At 34.1% G+C, this 23,763-nt stretch overlaps 1 protein-coding gene across 7 annotated transcripts in view; it reads right to left on the minus strand.

The window, feature by feature from the left end:
* Emsy (EMSY transcriptional repressor, BRCA2 interacting) overlaps positions 1–23,763 on the minus strand; it is an 82,283-nt gene that overhangs the window by 47,978 nt on the left and 10,542 nt on the right. For 3 of the 7 annotated variants that reach the window (XM_076846608.2, XM_076846610.2, XM_076846604.2), the window contains exons 5-10: positions 23,523–23,564; positions 20,027–20,202; positions 18,293–18,445; positions 16,076–16,335; positions 7,479–7,755; positions 534–785 (exon numbers count right to left, since the gene is read on the minus strand). In XM_076846608.2, the coding sequence (XP_076702723.1) occupies positions 534–785; positions 7,479–7,755; positions 16,076–16,335; positions 18,293–18,445; positions 20,027–20,202; positions 23,523–23,564 (1,160 nt within the window). The remainder of the gene's footprint in view (positions 1–533; positions 786–7,478; positions 7,756–16,075; positions 16,336–18,292; positions 18,446–20,026; positions 20,203–23,522; positions 23,565–23,763) is intronic. The other 4 variants (XM_076846606.2, XM_076846605.2, XM_076846607.2 and 1 more) reach the window with 4 other exon arrangements.

The raw sequence follows: 23,763 nt of genomic DNA on the forward strand, positions 1-23,763 counted from the left end.
GATGACATAATTAAAAAATTATTCTAGGCTTGGCACACATGCCTATAATCTCAGCAATTTAGGAGGCTGAGGCAGTTCAAGCCCAACCTCAGCAACTTAGTGAGACCCTGTGTCATAATAAAAAATTAAAAAAGGGCTGGGTATGTAGCTGAGTGATAAAGCACTTCTGGGATCCATTCCCAGTAACAAAAAAGAAAAAATGTAAAGGTAAGTTATTCTATGTATGTAGAAAAATCTCAAGGAATTTACATAAATATTCCTAGATATAATAAGTGAGTTCAGCAAGGTTTAAGGACATACATTTAATACCATTTTTATACACCAATGAAAACCTCAAAAACTGATACTAAAAATCACAATGCCATTTATAATAATTCCAAGAAAATTAAATACCTGGGTATAAATCTAACAAAACATGTACAGCAATTGTCAAAGACAACCTAAATACATACACACCATGTTACGGACTGGAGGACTCGGAGAACAGGTGATTAGGAAAGAGGTAGCATATCTTGTAAACATTTTCCAATTACCTGACTCCTGTTTGATTTGGATGGTAGGTTTGATACCAGGTGGCAAAGGGGACTGCTGAGGCTGTTGCTGATGAGATACTGGAGAAGGCTGGGCCACTTGTTGCTGTGTCTGTTGTTGCACTTGATGTAACTGCTGCTTAGGAGACTGTTGCTGTTTAGGAAACTGTGCGAGAATCTGGGTTGGAGCACTCACTAAGCTTTTGGGGGAAGGAAGTCTTGTTGATGCCATTTTGATTGCTGATGTAGATACACCTATATAGAGGTAAAGAGAATTTGACAGGAAAGCATAATTAAAATTACTTTAGATTACTACAGTAGATAATAAAGTCCAAGAAATTTAACAAAAACTATGGTTTACTGAGCACCCTGTAAGATATAATGTATGGGGCTTTATATATTTGATGCCTTGTCCTCAAACTGCAAGGTAGGCAGTACTACTCTCAGACGAAAACAACTGATTTTCCCTTGGTGAAGGGTAGAAAGAAAGAGTAGCAGACAGAAAATTTGCAGAAAGATCTCTCTATAGGAAGTGAACTAATTATTTAATCCTATATGCAATACATATTTATAATATTACTTTTCAAGTTGTCATCACCCAATTTAAACACGGCATCAGATAAAATAACTCACACTTAACCATTTGTCTTTTCAATTATTTAGCATGGCAAAGTAGCTTTTCTATGTCTCATCGCTAATCATCTATAAATTCATTTCTTAAGAACTCTTGGTCATTAAATAATCTTGTGAAAAGTTATAAGTGTGCATATGCAATATATCCACAGTTAAAATTCTGGTGGTTCTTTTCAGTAGTATATTGGTATTAGCAAGCACACTCAGGTAAAGAGTACTAGTAACTTCCACTAAAATATATGAGTTTGAAAAGTTCTTCCCTCTCTCAGAATTTTCAGCTGTAATATTATTGTAATTTATTAACTCTTCAACTGGACATTGTCAATGAGTTAATATTCCTAGCAGGAATAATTAGAATATAACTCACCATATTAATTTTTTAAGTTTTGCTGAAAAGATAAAAAGAAACTAAGTATAAGGCTGGGGTTACAGCTCAGTGGTGGAGTGCTTGCCTCACATGTGTGAGGCACTGGGTTTGGTACTCAGCATCACATAAAAATAAATAAATAAAATGAAATGAAGGTATTGGGTCCATCTACAACTAAAAAAATTAAAAATAAAAAAAAAAAGTATAAACAGCCTAATACTCAAGTACTAGGGATGTTATTTAACACCTTCCTCTACCACATTTCTACCATGGCAAATACATGCATTACAAAATAACAACAACACATTCTCTTTTAATGCAGGGGATAGGTGGGCAATCTTTTGGGTGGAGGGACTGAATCCAGAGCATCCAGCAAAGCAAGTACCCTACCCCTGAACTACATCCCCAGTCCTAATACCACATTCTTATGTAAATGTCTCTCAAGAATAGCAAAGATGGAGATGGATAAACCTTAAGAAGTCAGTCTCTATAGGCTCAATGTCCTCATGTGTTGTAATTTTCCTTTCCTTACAATTCTGCAAGAGTTACTGTGTGGATTATGTAAAACCAAAGACGAGGAACAGTTTTCATTACTTAGACATTTCCCCATCTCCTTCACTCCCACCCATTTCTTGAAATCAGCTTGTTGGAGCAGAAAAGGAATGCAAGTAGCAGATTCTAGAGGCAGGTTCTCATTTAACTCAAAGAGAGGACATTGGGAATTGTCCCTCATTACAGTACCAGGTTTACATTCTTCATTATGGTCTATTAGGGGCAGTGCTCATTATGTTAGGAGTCATTTTTGTGACATATGTATTCTATATTGCTTAATCATGTTGAATTAGACTATCTCTGGAGCCCCTTTTGGTGCCAACATTTTGAGTTTATTATCCAATGAGTATAAAGTGTTATACAAGTGAAAGATTATTTTTAAACTATTTAACCTCTATATTACCTCTATATTATAATATTATTGTATTATATCCATATACTTTTTTTAAAAAAATGGGACAATTTCCTTTATAATAAGAAAAATGAATATGACTTACCTGAAAGCTTTAGAGTTCTTCAGTATTGTCAAACAATATAATGAGTAAACCTCTGTGAGGTAAAAAGATTTTCACTCCATATGCTTTTTTTTTTAGTTGTAGTGGTATATATTTTATACATGTATGGTGCTGAGGATCGAATTCAGTGCCTCACACGTGCTAGGCAAGCATTCTACCACTGAGCTACAACCCCAGCCCTCCATACACTTTTGCATAGGAAAAGTATCAGATGTAAAAGCATTCAGGGTGACTTAAGAATCAAAGAATTCTATTTAATTCATGCCTTCAACACATAAACACATAACAGCCTGTGACCTGAATGATGTACTTAGACTCTGAGCATCTATTCATTCAGTAATAACTCACTGAACACAAACTATATGCTACATCTTGGGGAAATTATTTTGTAAATAGTCCCTACCTTGGGGAGGGTTCAAGTTTAGAGAAGCCTAGCATAAATGAGGAGCCGGGTTTAAGTCCTAGCACTGCAAAAACAAAGCATACAGGAGAAAATAATCATATGTGATCACACAAATCTATCCTTTCAAAGAAAGGGGTTACGTGTGCTTTAACAAGTAAAAGGTCCTCTTCCTTTGCCCTTAGGCTCCCAAGCAAAGGGGTGGCTGGGGAATGGCGTTAGAACTCAACTGATGTGAGGCAGAAGTATGTAGGTTATCAGATCTAATGGAGGGAAGAGAGCAACTGCTTAGGGAAGGGGGCCATAGCCTCAAGGATGAGAAATAGGTTACATATTAGAGAACTGATAAAACAAGTTAATATATGATAGTGGAGGCTAGGTTTTCCACCATTAAAGTAGGGAAAGAGAAAAGTAGAATTTAACATGCAGTGTTTGATTGAAATTGGATGTATCAGTATGAACAGTTTTCAACATATGGGAAATACATGTAAACATAAATATGTGTGTGTATTAATGTGAGTGAACATGTGCATGTAGACACACGCGCACAAGTTTTTAAACGCACATATTCTCCATCAGTAAGCATATTTAGCACTCATATCTTAGCTTCTGCTTATCACTTTCCACTAAACAAACTATAGCTCCTTGGAGAAATAGCTGATCCCAAGGCTGGATTAGCAAAAGTACAGGATGAGCTTGATAATTACCCCCAGATTTTTTTTCACCTTCTTTTATAATTCCTTTAAAAAACAAACAAGTGCCTGTTTAAGCCTATTAACAAGGCAAAATTCATATAATAGAGGTTTGTACATATACAAAAACCATAACACAAAGATGGGACAGAGGAAATACATTCTAACATAAAACTCAAAGTGTCTTATTGTTTGAAGATAGATTGTCATAAATTTAAAATGCATATTGTAAGCTCTAAAGTTGGGTTCTCAATTGAGGGCAATTAAGATATTTGGCAATCATGAAGACACTTTTTACTGTTGTGAGTGGGTACACTACCAGCATCTAATAGTTAAGGCCAAGGATAATGCTAAACATCCTACAATGAAAAAGTCAGTCCCCACAACAAAGAATTATCTGGACCAAAATGTCAATAATATGGAGTATAATAATATTGAGAACATATGCTGGAACACCTTACTTTAGGATACCTATTTTTTTTTTAAGTATAACTATTAAGCCAATGGAGGAAATAAAATTGAAATCCTTTTTTAAAAAAAAGAAAACACAATAAACTCTAAAAAGGACTGGAAAGGGAACAAACAACAGATAAGATAAAAACAACTGTCAAGATAATGAACTTAAGCTAAATCATATTGATATTTAAATTAAATGTTAAATGGATAAAAAACATTCCAATTAAAAGTTAGAAATGGTAAGACTGGATAGAAAAGCAAGACCTAAATATACAATGTTCATAGGAAATATATTTTTAAACAAAGACACGAGTTAAAATGAAAAGGAATAATAATAAGAAAGTTGGAGTAGCTATATTAATGTCAGAAAAGGTGGATATTGAAACACTAATGTTAATTAACATCAAGAGTTACCAGAGTTAAAGATGGGCATTTCATCTTTATGATTCATGAATTGACCGAAAGGGTCAATTCATCAAGATACAACAATCCTAAATTTGTATACCTAATAAGAGAGTTCAAAATACATGAAACAAAACCCGACAAAATAAAAGGGAGAGATGTACAAAGCTATAAATATAGCTAGAAATTCTATATTCCTCTCTCAGTAACTGACACAAGTAGACCCCCCCCCCAAAAAAAAAAAGAAAAGTCAATACAAGCAGGATTTAGCCGAACATGCTGGTGCACTCCCAGCAGCTCAAGAGGCTGAGGCAGGAGGATCTTGTTCAAAAGCCTCAGCAACTTAGCATGACCCTAAGCAACTTAGGGAGACCTGTCTTTAAATAAAATATAAAAAAGAGCTGGGGATGACTCAATGGCACCCCAGAGTTCAACTCCGGTAACCCAAAAAAAACAAATAAAAAAAAAACAAGTAGGATTTAAATAATTTTTATCAATCACTTTTAGGTTTATCAGTTTTATCAATCAGTTTTGTTTTTTTTTAGAGAGAGAGAGAGAGAGAGAGAGAGAGAGTTTTTTAATATTTATTTTTTAGTTTTCGGTGGACACAACATCTTTATTTTTTTTTATTTTTATGTGGTGCTGAGGATCGAACCCAGTGCCCCACGCATGCCAGGTGAACGCGCTACCACTTGAACCACATTCCCAGCCCATATCAATCAGTTTTATATTTAGATTTATCAATCTCAGACATGTACAGATTCAAATGAAAAATCAATCGTTCTAAGACCATCTATTAAATAATCTAATGAAGCACACACTCTTGGTTGTCAATATGGTTTCCTTTCTCCTTTGCCCTCCCTCCTTTTAAACAGAACCCTTTTTTCTTCTTGTAAGGATCTATATTCCAGGATATTGGCATGTACTTTTGGGGAGAATGGCCCTAAGGCCAGCCCTAGAGGACAATTCCTAACTGATTTAAGCTAGTCATGGTAGCCCAATTACTTTTGCCAACATAACATGAAGGGAATCGTGTCCTCAGAGACTTTTGGGAAAGGTTTTCTCTTTCCCAAGATATATCTAAATAAGGAAATTGTATCTTCAGTTTTTGGGGATGTTTTCAAACCTGAATGTAATACTTGGAATATACTCATCCTGCTCATGATAGCATTACCTGGAAAAAAAGCTGATAAACCAAGAAAAGCCGAAAAGCAAAAAGTCCTTGATGGTCAATATGCTACTGCCTAACTTAAGTGAAGCCTTCCTCCTCTGGACTTCTGATTTTGTGAAATAATAAATTTTCTTTTTGTTAAAAATCAGTCATTCAACCAATACAGATTTATGTGAAGTCATGTATTCAATCACTTATCACTGTAACCACTGCAAACACTCACTTGGCAAGTAAAATTGGGTATTAGCAATCAAGGAGCTCTATAACAATCAATTTATCAAACATTTGAATGTCCAAAAGAATATCAGTGAACACCACTAAAATAACATATTAGTCCATGTTTGGAAGAACTATAGTTCAGGCTACATTTTGGTAATTCAGAATAAATGTGTGCTATAGTTTAGATATGGTTTGAGTGTCTCCCCACAGGGCTCACATTATGAAATTTAATACAAAAAATAATATATTAAAAGGGAAAAATAATCCAACTATGGTATTTAGAGGCAGAACATTTAGGAGGTGGCTCTAAAAAGGAGGGAAAGAAGCTAGGCAAGTGGTACACACCTGCAATCCCAGCAATTCAGGAGGCTGAGGCACAAAGCTCTCAAGTTTGAGACCAGCTTCAGTGACTTAGCAACAAATCTTTAAGCAATTTAGAGACCCTCTCTCAAAATAAAAAATAAAAAGGGCTGGGATGTGGTAAAGCACCCTGGGATCAATCCCTAGGACCAAAAAAATGAGAAAAAAAAACATGAAAAAAGACCTGAAGAGAGACACATTTGGGCTCCCTGTCTCTTGCCATGTAATGTGCTACACTATCCTGGAACTCTGCCAGAAAGAAGGCCATCACCAGATGAGGGTCCTTAACCTTAGATCTTCAAAACCATGAGCCAAATAAACCTCTTTTGTTTATAAAGTTATACACTTTCAGATAGTTCATTGGAATAATAAAAAGGAATATGAAATATTTGAGTTGTAACATGAGCCCCAGAGAAAAAATGTAGCCACCCCCTAAACAAACACTAAAAAGTAAAGCCAAGTAAATGAAAAGATGATATATAAATGTAAGAATATAACCTATGTTTTGTCTTTTAGGATGTTAAAGAATATTAAACAGTATCAATCATTTTCATCCTAGGCATTTTCCCTCACTATTTTTTTTTTTTTTTAGTTTTGTTTTGCTTTTTTTGTAAATAAAAACAATAAGGAATTAATACTGGCCAAATCCTAGAGAAATATTCCAAGATAACATGGTGTAGTCAGATAAAATATGACACACAGCAAACTCTACCAAAAAAATTCCAAACCTGCTGGGCAGTTAAGCCTCTAAGCAACTCAGGGTCTTTTATTTAAAGACCCTGTCTTTAAATAAAAAATTAAAAAAGGACTGGGAATGTAGCTTAGTGGTAAAGCGTCCGTGGTTCAATCCCCCGTATAAAAAGAAAAAAAAAAAAGAAAATGGCAAAATACAATATATACATGTTTACTTCTTTGTTTAAAAATGGAGCGATAAATAAAAAACCAATTAAAAGAAAAAAAAAAGATTAACCAAAAAAAAAAAAAAAAAAAAAGAAGAACAAGACAGAATGTAGGAGTCAGATACAAGACAACTGAGTAACCTACCAATTTGACATTCTCAAACTGAGGGAAGTGGAAGAGTAAGTAATCACTTATCTAAGAGTACAGATCTTCACACATACCCAGTTTTCTTCAAATTTCCATACACCAACAGAGACAGAATTAAATGGTAAATCACTCACCTTGTGCTACTGTTGACATGACTACAGATGGTGTGGAGGATACCACAGCTGTTACTGCAACTGTATTAGGAATAGGTGATGGCGTAGAACTGCTGCTGCCACTGCTGCTACTACTGACCAGAGAGGACTGTGAAGCAGTTATAACAACTGGTGGCTTCTGAGTTGTGGAAGCAATGACTGATGTTGGTACAAGCTTAGTGACTGCTGCGTAATTATGGGATTTGGAGAGAATGTTGGGCACGAAGGTTGAACTTGGTGATGTGGTCACTATAATTACCTAAAGAAGGAAAAATGAGTTATTTCCACATATATCTACTATACTATTAATGCATTTAGACTCATATACCACTTAGAAATAGATTATAAACTACAAAAAAATTCAACAGAGAGGAATATACAACTAAAAATATATGAAAACTCTACTAGCAATCATCAAAATTATTTAAAAGTAACAATTTTTGCTAAATATTTTAAAGGTAATATACAGTAAGATGGAGTGAACATTTCAACCTACTACTTAGGGAGTATAAATCGGCACAATCTTTCTAAAAAGTAATTTGGACATTCATTTATAAATATATATTGAGCATCTACTATGTGCCAGGCATGGTTCTAGATGCAGGGGATAGAAAAAGAACAAAACAAAGTTCACACTTTCATGGAATTTACATTCTAGTATAGCGAGAGAAAATATAAAATAAATAATGTCATGAAGTTATAACTGAAGGGACAATAAAGCGAGGTAAAGAAATAAAGCATGATAGGAGTACTGCATGGTATTTTACAAAGTATTCAATGAAAACCTCTCTTTAAGATGACATTTGAGCAGAAAGCAGGAGGTAGGTGTATGAACCGTATTTCTATCTAGAGGAGTGTCTGATGGTACAGGGAGTAGCAAACACAAAGTCCTTAGGGCAGAAATGAGCTTGGTACAACCTAAAGAATATAATTGAAATTTATACGGCAGAGAGCAGTAGGAGACAACTACAAAGAGGTAATGATGGATTAGGTCATGTAAGACCATGATGACTCTTTATACCTTCAACAGGATGAGATGAAAGTTGTACTTTCTTTCTGTGGTTTTTCTCCCCGAAGCCTATAACCCTAATCTAATAATGAGAAAAACATCACACAAATCTTAATAGTGAGGCATCCTACAAAATATCTGAATGGTACTCTTCAAAATTATTAAAGTCATCTAAAACAAGGAAAGTCTGAAAAACTCCAGTCAAAAGGAGTTTAAGGAGACATGACAATTAAATACAAAGTAGTAATCCTGCAAGGAATCCTGGAACAGAAAAGGACAATAAGTAAAAACCAAATAAATCTAAATAAACTATGGACTTCAGTTAATACTAAAAGCATTAATATTATTCATTACAACAATGTTTCATATAATGAAAAATATTAATAGGGGAAATAGTATAAGGTGTATGAGAACTCTCTGTTCCTTCTTAACTTTTCTATAAATCTAAAACTGTTCTAACAAATAAGATTTTGTTGTTCTTTTTTAAGTGTCACTGTATCTGATAGGTAGAAAGTACAGGAGGGCAGTGAAGGTAGAAACAGAGACAAATTAAGAACTTTTGTAATAAATGAAGCAGAAATGATGGTGACCAAAGTGTTTGCAGTGGAAGTCATAAAAAGTGAACAGATTCTGAATATGTTTTAAAGGAAAAACCAACAGAATTTGTTCATAGGTTGGTATGGAAAAAGGAAAAAAAGAAAGGCAGGAAAAAGACATCAAGGTTTACAGCCTATACGGCTAGAAAATTGTAGATTGCTTTGAGAAAATGCATTTCAAACTAAGAGAACAGTATTGAATGAAAAACCTAAGGTCAGAATTAGCAATGTATTTATAAACAGAAAAAAAAGGAAGTGTAGTAAAAGCATATAGGGCAAGGAGAGATTAGAGTAAGCAGAGGCCAGATCAAATTTGAAACCTAAAGAATTTAGATTTTATACTAAGAATAATGAGAAATTATGGGAGCATTTTACATAAAGAAACAACAAAATGGGTTTCATATTTAAGATTATTCTAGATGCTATGTAGTGAGAGGTAAGAAGAGAAGCAGTGAGAAGCTACTGGAGTAGACTAGACAAGTTTTTAGTAGTACAAATAAAAAGAAATTATCAAATTCAGATTATTCTGAGAAGTAGAGAAAATAAAACTGGTGATGAATGGAAATGGCAAGATGAGGAAAAAAATAGAAAAGAGAATACCTCCTAGAGCTAACATATATTGGCTTTTTAAAATAAGCCAACAATCCTATGATACAGATACTATTATTATCCCCATTGTATAATTGAAAACCCTCAAACTATTCATAAATCTGTAGTATCACAGTTTTACTCTGAGGTGAGAAAAATGCTCCTTTAGCAATACCCAAAAGAGAACAGAGTATCTTCTTCCAAAACAGAACAGAGTATCTTCCTCTTCTTTCACTGACATTATCTTTACCTATCCAGCACAGAAAAAAAAAAGTTTTGAAAAATCCCAAGAATTTAAGGGAGAAATTATTTTTCATTTTTACACTGGTCGTAAAGAAAACCTGAAGTTAAATCAACCAAAATGTACTAAATAAGTCTGTACTCAGTATCTGCATCTCAAAGAAGCTTCAACTATAACAATGTTATTTATTTTCAGCTTTATAAAGAATTGCAAGATATAAGTACTTGTCCATTACAAGTAATTATTTGAGGAGTCAAGAAAGATAGGTCTTGAATACTAAGCACCTTTATAGAGTTGACCAGCATATTTACATATAGACTTAATCAGCAAATAACTACATAGTATTTAAAAAAACAAAACAAAACAAAACAACCACCAAGAAACCATCATACAAACTGAGAAGACGACCCATAGGATAACAGGACTATAAACATAAGAGTCAAATGAACCTGTGCTTAGATCCTGCCTCAGCCACTTAGAAATGTTAGGCCCCTAGATGATAAAATCTCTGGTCTCCAGTTTTCATCTATAAAATGGGGATAATAATGCCCACCTTGCAAAAATCATTACAAGGGTTAGAAAAAATAATCATGCAAAGCATTTACTAGGCACATAGCAGGTGGTCAATATTTGGCAGTTAACAAACAGTACTTATTAGTAGATTATTCCTACATAATAAATGTTAAAGGGTTATCAGTAAAGGCATTATGTATCAAATCAATCTGGAAATATATTTAAATGTGCTTCATTTTTGTTTCATTAAAAACATTTTCTTTATCTTCACTCCAAATTCTACTACCCCTTAAAATCCAAAAAACTCATAGCTACTACTACAACCAAACTTATTAGAGTAGCAACAGCCATTAGGTTTCACTTTTGTCAATTCTAAACCATTAGTAGTATCTTCCTGGAGACACAATGTTTATAGTGACTGTGGTGTAGAAGAGCATTTAACCACAGTGTGGCAGGAAAGTATGCCTCAGTTAATTAGCAATTTCTGTCATGGGCAAGGGAAAAGGAAGAGATCACTTTGTTATATATTGCAATTTCAGAACAAGAGAATGCATGTAGACTTATAACATTAAGACAACAAAAATTTCAGCAAAATAAATCTGGAGTCTTTAAGAGCACATTTTAGGTTATAGATACAAATGATAAAGCATATTTTGAGATTTCACTGTGCAAGATGATTTCTGATCTGTAAAGGGGCTACCCAAATTAGAGATCCACCATGGGGAAATCTGCTTGCACTTTAAAGTTACTTGTTACAATAGGGAAGTAAAGGGGTTTTGAAACCAAGTGAACCAAACAGTGTTTATTCAGGCCATAATTCAAATTACTGACCTTCTAGCACTCACAAAAACTCCTTAAGAGTGCTGGGACTTGCACCCTAAGGACAAAATGAAAAATATCAATCAAGCACATGAAAGCATAAAGCTATATTCTGCTGCTTTGTTTATATCAGTGCTGTACCAATGTTATATTTAAAATTAAGGCACCACATTAATTAAAGGTGGAGATTTGTCTACTCTGAAAACGAACAACTTATCTGAATTTGAATAAAGTCCACAAATTGATAAATAATTATACTTAATTTAAAAGTCACTTTACCTAAAATAATGCCTAAGTTGACTAATACAAGATTTGTGAGAAATTCAAGGCAAATGCAATAATGACAACAGCCTTGGATAGATTCCAAGGAAATCCAATTACCCAGCAAAAGGACAATAAAAGAATAAAACAGCCACAGAATATTTAGTAGTCCAACCCATACTCCACTTGACCAAGAAATAATAAAACAGATGGCACTGAGTACACATGAAGTAGAAGAGTTTTACCTCTGGAACTTAGTAGATGCTCAATAATTACTTGTAGAATAAATGAGTCTTTTTTTTTTTTATCTCCCTTTAATGTTTAGCTTTAAATACAGTAAACAAATCTAAGATTTTGAATCTAAAATTTCATGGTATGGCTCGTAAGTGACTTTGGAGATAAATGTGCTGTCTTAAAAGTACCACAAGCCTGATAAACTTAACTACCCACTCTCAACTGAAAATTCGAAAGAATAAAATAAAGACATACTAAAATCAATGAATCAAAAGAAACTTAGTTTACAGACATCACTTATACATGAACCCCAGCTATTATAAGCATTTTTACATGAGTCTACCAAGAAAGAAAGACTGTAAAGTTAATAATGTTAGGTGACATAAAGTACAATGTTAAGTATTTTCCAAGAATCATCCCTTTTAATTCTCCTAATAACTCAAGAAGTACTATTATTATCTTTATTTTACAAAGAAGCTGAGACTCTAGGGAAGTAGCAGAGCTAGTATTGGAACCAGATCTATTTATTCGTTTTAATTAATTCACTCATTCAACAAATATTAATTAGCAACTAGTACATACCAAGCACTATTCTAAACACTAGAGAATACAGTGATGAATAGGACAAAGTCTCCATCCTCAGTAGCATATATTATATAGAAGAAATAGAAAATAAGCAAGTTTAAACTATAGTGTGTCATTTTATTCATAAGTATAATGAATAAAAATAAAACACAGTAAGGGAGCAGAAGGATATGAATCAGAGATAGGTGCTCTTTTAGCTATGGGTTACTATGCTATTTCTCAGATACAACATTTTTAAAAATAGAAGACAGGAAGAGAGAATTACTACTGATATAATAAGATCCAGTAATGAAGGCAGTAAAAACATTACAGTAAATAGCCTTAGCAATTCAAAATATAGCAGGCTGATGCCACCTAATCTAGGACCAGTTCAGAAAACAAGAACTACAATACTATATAACAAGTAACATTCAGAAGGATTATCTTAAGCGTCATCAAATAAAATATAAAAATTATGCTCAGTATGACATTTAAGAATTCATCAAAATAGTCAGTTTTAACACATCAAGGCGTAAGCTTTGGAAAACTGATAAACTTACTTACTTTGGAACAACTCCTTGCAAACAGTGTAGATAAACAAAACACTACTTTCTATAAAACACCTAGACAGAGACAGAAAAGAAGCTAACCTTCTTTTAGTACATACCTTATATTTCACTTTACCCAATCTCATTTAATCCTCACAAAAACCTCTTAAGATGGGCATTACTCTCATCTCAAAGATAAAGAAAAAGATTTAGAAAGACTGATTTATCTGAATTCACGCTGGAAAACTGGATTTCCAACCCAAGACTCCTGAAACAAAATTTCTTGCTTGATTTTAACACTATACTATAACCTCTTATCCTCAGACTGAAAATAAAACCAGCTCCATTTATCACTTCCAGTCATTAAGAATAATTTATATATTATGTAATGATATTGTTTCAGAAAACTCAAAGAGATTCTAATAAAGTTATCATGAAATTAAAGATTCGAAAGTGGAAATACCATGCACTGAACAGAATTTATGTCTACTCCTTCCCCATAATCCCTCTAAAACAGTAGGGTTTGTATTTATTTATTTGTTTGTTTATTAATGGGGAAAAAGCACATAAACCTTGTAGAGTTAAAACAAAAAAACAGCCAGATGTAGAGGCACACTCCAGTAATCCCAGCTAAGTGGGAGGTTGAGGCAGGGGGATCATTTCTGCCCAAGAGTTCAAGGACAGCCTGGGCAACATGGTGAGATTTATCTCAAAAGAAAAAAGAAAGAGGGAGACACAGCTACAAAGTTTTGGAAACTGGAAAACAGACAAGTAAGGGATCAAGCATACCCAAGAAAGTGGGAACCTATGGCAGCAAACAAAAGAGCAAGAAAAAACAAACAAACAAACAAAAAAACCCTGAATATCCCAGAAAGACTCAGGAATTAAGAACACCAGACACTTCTGAAGTGAGAGTAAAAGTGGGACTAAAGAGAGGAAAATTAGTTAAAAATCTCAAGGAAGACTATGACTTCACTATCTTTAGAGAAGGACTAAATCTGAAGGAATCTGATAATACTAGATATAGCTGAGGTGGGCTGGTGTTATACTGAAAATAGATTAAGTCGAGTCAATATAATGAGTTTATCCAGACCTCTTCTTCTAGTTAATCTCAAATACTGGCAGTTAGAGTTATACTGCTCAAGGCAGGAGACTGGAAGATTCTTCTCTGAGGAATCTGACCAATCCAAGAAAAAGCCCTAAAAAACAGTGACAAGTGCTGGAGATAAAAAAGATAGTGTTTCTTAACAAAACAGCCGCTAGGAAAATTCACAAAAAAGTTACCAGTTGGGGCTGGGATTGTGGCTCAGCGGCAGAGTGCTTACCTCACATGTATGTGGCACTGGGTTCAATCCTCAGCACCACATAAAAATAAATAAATAAAATAAGGGTATTGTGTCCACCTACAACTAAAAAAATATTTAAAAAGTTATCAGTCAACATGCCCCACTCATATAGACAGATTTCTGTCTTCTTTAGTTCCCACTTTCATATATAAATAGATAGCCAGACACTTAAGGAAATTCTGAAATGAAAAAGATCAAAACAAATAGATAAAAGGAACTTACAAGTAAGATAAAGAACGTGAAAAAAATTATCATGAATATCATCAAATAAAATAATACAATGATTCTAAGCTTTCACAGAATCTTTAGCAACATGCTATTTCAATTAAAAAAGGAACTTTCAGAGAAGAAGAAAGAATTACTAGAAATTAAAGTATGATAAGCAAAAATGAAAAATTCCATACAAATAGTGAAGAAGGTTAAAAGATCAGAATACACTAATAATACTTACAGAACATTTACTATGCACTAGGCTGTATTCAAGTAGCTTTACATAAATTATCTCATTTATTTATATCCCCAAATCCTAAAAATATATTGTTTTCTCTATTTTATACATAAGAATTTTTATTATACAGTTTAGTTTTCCCACAGTTATATATCTAGTAAGTGGCAAGAGCTGGGATTCGAATCCATAGTCTGCTTTCAGAATTCAAATTTTTAACAACTATGCAAAAATGGGGAGTGGGGGAAGCAAATGGAAAATGGGAATGACAAGAAATAAGAAAACTTCAGGATCAATTCAGGTAGTTCAACATCCTAAATAATAGATGATGCAAAAAGAAGAAATGGGGGGGGGAGTAACTCAAGAAATTTCTGAGTCCTGAAGAACATAAATGTTTAAAATGAAAAGGCTCACTGAGGATACAAGCTAATGGATAAAATGAAGATCCAAATCAAAGAACATTACCTTGAAATTTCAGAACTCTGAAAGTTATTGAGAGTTTTCAAAGACAACAGGATTTGAAATTAGAATGGCTCTGGGTTTCCCAAAAGCAACAGTGGAGGCCAGAAGCCAATGGAACAATATCTTAAAAGTCTACAAGAAAAATGATTTCCAGCCTACAACACTTTACCTAACTAAACCATTAGGAAAGTGAAAGGGTAGGAAAAAAAAATTCTGCACTCTACCATGCAAAGTCTCAAGAAATTTACTTGTCATCTACCCATACACCAGAAAACTACTAGAAAATATGCTCTAAAAAAATGAATGCATAAACTAAAAGAGGGGACGATCAGAATGATGGTAAAGGGAGATTCCAGAAATACAGTTGCACAACAAGCCTAGAAAGCCATGAGTCCACATTAGTGTGGGAAGACTGGGGGTTCTAATAACATGAAATTGACAGAATACTGATGTCTTAAACATACCTAGGGAAGAGCTTAGGAACACATTCATGATAGCATTCAAAGAATAAAAAAGAAAATAACAATTATTCACTTAATTATATTCCTCCATTTTTCTAAGAAACACCTATTCTGACAGCTTCATTATCTGACAGAGGAAAAAAATGAGTTCCTAAAGGTAAGCTTACTGTTAAGTTCAAAAAACTTTTTTATTTCAAAGTTTTTCCAAAAGACATTACAATTATCAAATAGAGCACAAGTCTAGAAGTATACCTGCTAGCTATGTCACCTTAGGCAAATCATTCCACATCTAAGTCTCATATACAAAAAGTGAAATAATAATACCTATCTCAAGTTTTACATGCAGAATTAAACAAGTAAGACATGTGAACATTCCCAGCATAATGCCAAGCACACAGTAAGCACTCAGTGCAAGTCTGTTAAATCAAAATCATACTTTCCCAAAGCGATGGAAAGAAAAACTGGTAGACAGAGACTCCCTCCACTACATACCTTCTGTGTTGTTGTGTTTGTCGTTTGTGTTGAGGGTTTGGTGAAGGTTATTTTCACAGGAGACATGTGGGGTGGTAAGGAGTTGGCAATACTCTGCATGATGTTGCTCATCTTGGGACTGCCACTCACAGGCACAGTGATGGTCTTTGAGACTGGAACAACAGCCTTTGGAACTTCCTTTAGGACAACGGGAGAGGAGCTAGAGGAGTTTGTTCGCCTTCGTTTTCTGGGTTTTTCATCTTCATCTGAACAGCTAACACCTGAAAGGCAATGATAATATTGTTATATTTACATCAAACTAATACTGTATTTTATACTTATCTTTAAAACCTGTTAGTGATCAAGTCATCCTTGACCTTTCCTTTTGCCTTTTGTTCAAACAACCAAGGAGCCCTGAAATTTCTCCCTCTTTTTTTCTAGCCACTTCTCCATGTCAAGCCTTCTTACCTCCTGCCTGTATTTTAGCAATCACCTCCTAAAAGATGTTGGTATTTCAAGTCTTTCCACCTCTATTCTACCTTCCATCCTTTTATCGGTTACTAAATTTCACATCTAATCATGACAAATTCACTGCCTAAAAATTCTTTAGTAGTTTTAGCTCCCTGTAAGATGTGGCACAAAATCATTACCATATCATTAAAGGCCCATATCTTTCCAAAAACATAATGCCTTGTGCATCTGATCCTGGACACCTCTATAATCCTGGCATACTGAACTACTCATCATTCCCCAGAGATACTCAATTTCTGGGTCTCTATGTAGGATTGTTCTTTGGGGAAGAACAATTAAAGACCATTAAAGACCTCTTCATCATCCTGCAAACTATTTCCTTAGTGAAGCTTTCCCTTATACTCCTCTAAGCAAAGTTAATCCACATCTCCTCAGAACTTACAAAGCACTTTATAAATTATCTTCTGTACCACTTATCATATGGCAATGTGACTACTTATGGGCATATCTCCCATTATTAAAAAGCTCCCAGAAGGAAATAACTAAATCTTACTGGTTGGTTTCCCCAATATAGTGCCTTACACATACAAAGTTAGGTAAATCAACAATTGATTATATCCTAAACTAATGTCATTTAGTCTGATTTCTGAGTATAAAGCAATATATTTCTTATTTAAAATTGCATGCTTTGTGAAATGGTTTCTTCATGTTGGAATTCACTTCCAGTGTTTAAAAACAAATGATCAAAAATTGGGTTTGTAGAGTTATTTTAAAAGACCACCTTGGCTAAATCCACAGAAATCAATTATAAACTTATTAATAGTCCAAGACTCTCAGTTTATTCTTTATGCACTAAAAACCTCAACTGTATTTGTAGACTTCTTAAAAATCAAATTAGAAATATACATAGCAACCTACACAGGAGGTGTAGGGAAGACTTACAAAAAATTATACATTATATCTCATGGGTTGGTAATAAAATGTAACTCTTTATGCCTTTAATGTTCAGACACTAAACAGGGCTGACAATGATCTAGAATTAGCTCTATCTAAAATAGCAAACTCACTTCTAAATGTTACAAATTCACCTTATAACTACATTGAGTAAAATGAAAAGCAAATGCTAATGATTTCCAGTTGTCATCAAAAGCGAAACAAAAACCAAAATTATTTTTAAGTAAAATAACTTTTTACAGTATCACTAAAGTCCCATATCTTTGACACCAAAAAAACAGAAAAAAACAAAAAGCGAATAGCACATCAGAATGCTGCATAGGGTAGAATCAAGGAGTTAAAAATCACAAAAATAAAAACTTTTTTAAAAGTTACAACCAAGTAGAAATATAAAAGACTCTATAGAATGCTTCACTGAATTTAACATTTAGATAATATTTTATATGAAATATAAAACACTACAAAGATTACAATTATAGGAATAGACATTGAATAAATCACATAAGCTCATTCTTTCCATTTCTATTCACACTTCTATTCCACGACAATCAAAACAAGTGAAAACTTGAAGGATAGCACGTTCAAAGCAGATTCCCCAGAGAGAACAAAAAAGAAGTTATTTTTCAAACCCCAGAACTGATTTGAAAGCAGTATATTCCTGGTCACATGTAAGAAAGGAATTCTTTAGAATCTTTGAAAACTAACCACTGCTAATAGTGGCCTGATGATTTATTCCAGGAAGCAGATCTAATTGGAGCCTATGCTGCAGTATTTAGCCAAGATGGCCCTGATAACACTGAGAGTATCACTTACTTTTGACATAAACAGTACTTCCACTTGGCAAGACAACTACATTGGAGGCAGGACTGGCAGGTCTTGGAGACTTAACCGTTGCTATGCTGCCACTTGGAACAGGGGTAGAGGTTGGGGTTGACGTGGTACTTGTGTAGGAATAACAAACCACTACTGAAGGAACGATAAAAAAGTTTGCTGTTAACTTTTACCAAAATTGCCCAGGCACACAGAAAAATTATTTTTATTGCAGGCCAATTTTATTATTTTCATGTGATCAGAGATTAGAGGCCAGTATTTAGGTCCATGGATTAAAAGATATTATCCTGAAAATCATCACTTAAAGGAGTTTTCCCCAAATATTTAACAGTTTAACTGCAGGTGACTTTGCCAATGGAAAACACAGCTACAAAGAAATCAAACTCAAAGCTATACTAAGAAAAAAATGAAAATCATTTTTCATTCATGGCAAGAGTTGGACAACGACCCATATTTGTATTCCCTTTTAATACTAATGGCATCAAAGATGGGGTGATGGATATTTCTTCCCTAACCATAGCAATTTCTAGAAGAACCAAGATAAGGTTCTTTTATATAAGCCAACTCACTAGTCATTTGCCACCCAAGTGGTACAACAGTAACTCACTAAAATAAAACGTTAAATTTCAACCTCTTTGTCATTCAGCGAAGGGATACAGCTCAACAACAGCAAGAATAATAGCTCATAGGCACCATTTACTGGATACCATGCACTATATGCCAAATCCTCTCCATACATTATCACTAATTTTCACACCACCAAATCCTCATTTTAGAGAGGATCCAAGGCTCACAGATGCTAAGACTTGCTGACAGTCACAAAACTAGGAAATGGCAAACTCAGATTCAAATATAGATTTGACTACTGGAAATCATATATTCTTTCCACTCTACCATAGTTGGTAGGTGGAAAAGGCAAAAGTGGGAAGAGAAGAAAGATGCCTCTCCAACAACAGAGAAAGCTGGAACCAAGTGGAGGCTAAGTTTTGCACACTAATAACTACTTCCCTGCAAATACAGCTTCCTTGAGAACCTGGCATGCATGAAGTGTCTCATTCTGCTCCATAGCCCATGGGTAGGCAAGAAAAAGCAATTCTTCATAGTCTGACAAAATGCATTGTTTTCAGGGTTGTTATCTTACAAAACCAGCCTAAACTACTACAGTCAATTTAAATATGGTCTCAAATTTAATATTACTCTTAGTGGCCTCAGGAGAATTCAAGAATTTTTAAAGCATGTGTCAATTACTAGATTAAACAACAATGAGAAAGTATTTCCATCTGCCAGGTAATGGATTCAGCACACTGACTAGAACAGATCGGAGGCATATACCATTGATTCCAGAAGACAAAAAAAAAAAAAAAGAGAGAGAGAGTTCTATTTTCTAAAGAAATTAGTTTAGTATCTTTTTTTTTTCCAGCACCTAAATGACTTTTGCCATCTTATTTATTTTCTAATGCCTTCCATTAAAGTCTTCTACACATTTCTAACAAGATACACTGATGTCAAAAATTCATCCCAAGAAGGCTTTTGCAATTTTATATTAACATAATTCACATTTTCAATAAAAGGAAGATTTAATTTGGGCTGAGGCTAAAAACTTGGTAGTTTTTAGTTTCAGAACAGTTATCCATTATGTTTCATAACCTTTAAATACTGGGACAAAAATAGATGAAAAATAAGATAACTTTTATTGAAAATTATTTTTCTACTCACCTTCTTTGCTTCCTGTTTCTGCAGGCACTGGAAGGGATGCATTGTGCTGGATGGCTGCATTTGCAACAGCATTAGCTGTTACAGTGAAGGCAGTTTGGGGAACTAGCCGGGGCATCAGTGGTACCAACCGACGACCTTCAATGGACCATTCTGAGGAGCTATTAGGTCCAGACATACTAAACAAAAGAGAAAATGCTGCTACAAGGGTTCTCAATTATTAAAAATGAATCAAATAAACATAACTTTTTAAATTACAAAAAGTACTCTTAATGAATAGGAGAGGCTTTATTTTAAGCAAGCAAGATCAAACTTATGAATACAAGGGATATCATACACTTAGGTTTTATACATTTTATTCTATAATCTCAATCTTATAATAAACATAATTGATTATGAAATTTTTCTTGCCTTCTAAATATTTTGTTTTTATTAATTTAAATGTTTTCACTAATAAAAACTGTTATTTCTACTAACTCTTAGAACTTTATTTTATACTTAAACCAAGAAAGTAAAAAGTGCTCATAAAAAAATCAGATTTTCTTTAATAATTAAGGATAGAATTCACTGAACTTTTGCAGAATTATCTAACTGCCTGAATGGCCAGAGGTTCTAAAGGCTTTCAAACAAGGGAAACTGAGGCAGTAAACGAGGGGAACTAAGTAGTAAAGGAAGAAGACAGCTGTATGACAGTATGTGTCACTGTCCATGTTCATCATATTATTATATTAATCTCCTATTAAAAATAGACCATATATGAGGATGGTAAAAGAAATCTGCTGCTATTTTATATTTATTTGTTGATACCACCCTTCACTCTAAGACAGATTTGAGGCAATTTGACTGTCTCTAGGCAGACAGCACTATTAGTTTTCTACCCTAAATTCTTGAGCAAGTTTTGTTCCAGGAATCTGACCAGAGATTGCAATATCAAAAGACATTATCAGTTCTCTTAATTTGGTTCCATGAAAGACCCTAATGATTTATCCAGAAACAATTGATCTCTTCACAAAATCAGAAATATCTGGACTTTTTTTGAAACCACAGATTATACAACCCAACCTAGAGTTTAAGATTCTGTATATTCACTGATTCTTTAGATTTAGATAAACTACACAAAAGCCCTTGTTAGTGGGCGGTGGAACTATGACAATGATGATGATAATGATGATGGCAGCAATGATAATTAAAATCAATTAAGGACTTAATATATATCAGACATTATTTTAAACATTTTACATGTATTAACTCATATAATTCTCTCAACAACCAATGAAGTTGATAGTCTTATTATCTCTATTTTATAGATGAAGAAACTGAGTTACAGACCAGTGCAATAACTTGCCTAAGATCCCACAACTAATAAATGTCTCCTTCAACAAGCATACAACATGCTGCTGAAATTATCTGCTTACATAAGTAGAAAATATAAAATTTTCCAAATGGCTTTTATGTCTAACTTTTGACCTTGATTTACATCAATTTGTGCACTGTTGTCTAATGACTACCAACTTTCACTGAATAGAATAAATTACTTCACAGCTTAAGAAGGACATTAGTTCAGAAAGGACTTTCTAGAAATTGACGAGTCAACATGTGTTACTGTGGAAAATCTATAAATTCCCTCATAATGTAACACAGTCCTATCTAAGACAAAGAAAAGAGGAGATCCTGAAACCCTGATAAGCCTCACAAATTACATAAGATCCATGTTGATACTAGTTGGAAAACAAAAGTGGCATGAATAAGACAGAAAAGAGTATAGCTAACTGGTTAGGGAAAAAATTCTAAAAGCTACTTAGTATTTATTGGCTTACTTCTATTTTGCTAACATTTTATTAGAGTATCCCTAATAAACTTGCGTGGTGTGAGTTACCACACAAAGTGATATCTACACTTACCTGGTGCATTGTTTAAATGGTGGCAGAAATTATGGAAGATTAATAATCTGAAGCACATGAATATATGCTATTGAAAAGACAAACTTACGGTGCGAAAGGCACAACTGCAACTTTTTAGATCTATAAATCTTCCAAATTTCCACTCATGCAAGCATGCTCAAACTTTTTTAAGTAAGTGAAATATTAAATACTGTGTTAGAATTAGATCAAAATTCCTATTTGCTTAGTAATGAGGGTGTAAATATGCATTAGTTTACACAAGTCATCTAAATTGAATTTACAAACTGTGAATCTCTTACTGAAGGGCTTCACGGGATATCTTGGTGTAGATGTAAGCATGCCTCTCTATTTATACTAAGTAGGACAAAGGAAGGTGGAAACCTTGCTCTAGGCCTTATTCTAAGAAATCTAAAATGATACTAATGAAACTACCTTGACCCTCACATCAATCCTTTGGTGTGTTGGGTACCACCAATAAGAAATTCTCATCCTCACATAGAAACACAAGTATCCTGGGAACATGTGACTGATGGTGAAAGGATTAAAGAGGGCAGAAATTCCAGACAGCCACTTTATTCTTACTGTAGAGACAAAGCAGGCAAGAATGGCCCAACAACAACAACAACAAAAATCTGAAGCTTTAATATTCTGTTATAATTCAAAACTGAATTATAGTATCAAACTTAATAAGTGGCCTGGTGCTAAACAATAAACACGTGCTATGCTTTAAGCCACAAGCATGGCTTCACTTTGATCCCAGACACTGCACTTTGGATCCCTTTGTTCTCCTTCCTTTGTGCTCAATCTCTTCTGGGCCTTCTCATCACCTTTCAACCACATTCTTTCTGGCCTAAACTGCTGTAGTCAGTGGGGGAGGGAAAAGAGAGGAGAAAGGGAATGCAGGCAGTTCAGATGCATTCCTCTAGTTGTTTTTTCAAACTCAGAGTATGAAGCCCTCCCATAGATAATCTTTGGAACTAGGCTCTTTGCTACTTCTCAGAAGAAGGCAGTCATCAGTCCCCACTCACCCTTGGGCTCACCAAATACATCTGGTCAAACCAAAACCACAATGTAAAATATTAAAACAGGAATATAGAAAGACCTAAGAAGCTTAAAATTATACACTGAAGTAAACTCTTCAAAAAATGAAATTCATATATTAAAGAAATCAGAAAGGAGAGAAAAAAAGAGGAAACACAGGCAGATAAAAGCCAACTCTCAATTATCCATGCTAATGGAGAGAGGAGGGAAAGGGAGAGGTCATATAGATTAAAGAAACCCATATATTATCCAAAAATATTTTAGCAAATACTAGTAAATTCTTCCATCAAATTTTTTCCAGGACAACTAACAAGTAGTGAAATGACTAATTAAAATTTTCACCTCCTCTCCCTTCCCACCCTCTGACTAGAGGTACTCCCAAGCAGCAAAATGGCTAAAGGATGGGCATTATTAGGAAGGGGAGGAGGGGAAGAGAAGGAAAAGCAAGGGGCATGGTTAATTAATAAATGGAATGATGTGCCCCTGAATAATTGAGAGCTTCAATTTGGAAATAAATACAAGAAAAAGCCTGAAATAATAATAACCTATTTGCATACCTGTAACTTGGTCTTTCACCCAAATATAAGGATAAATTCATTCTTTAAAGGGGAAAAAAGGAAAAGGAGACTAAATAAATGTTATCCTTTAAGTATGACACTGATGCATCAACTTACAACTAGTTGCCCCACAATACTGTTCCAATGCTTCTAAAGTACTAATTTTGTCTCTAAGTGCCTCTGAACACAAGCTACTGTTGTTTTCTGCTTTATTATCCAGCACAAAAGTTTCCTATTACCA

Source organism: Callospermophilus lateralis, chromosome 2, assembly GCF_048772815.1.
Source record: "Callospermophilus lateralis isolate mCalLat2 chromosome 2, mCalLat2.hap1, whole genome shotgun sequence".
In the NCBI taxonomy this organism is placed as follows: domain Eukaryota; kingdom Metazoa; phylum Chordata; class Mammalia; order Rodentia; family Sciuridae; genus Callospermophilus; species Callospermophilus lateralis.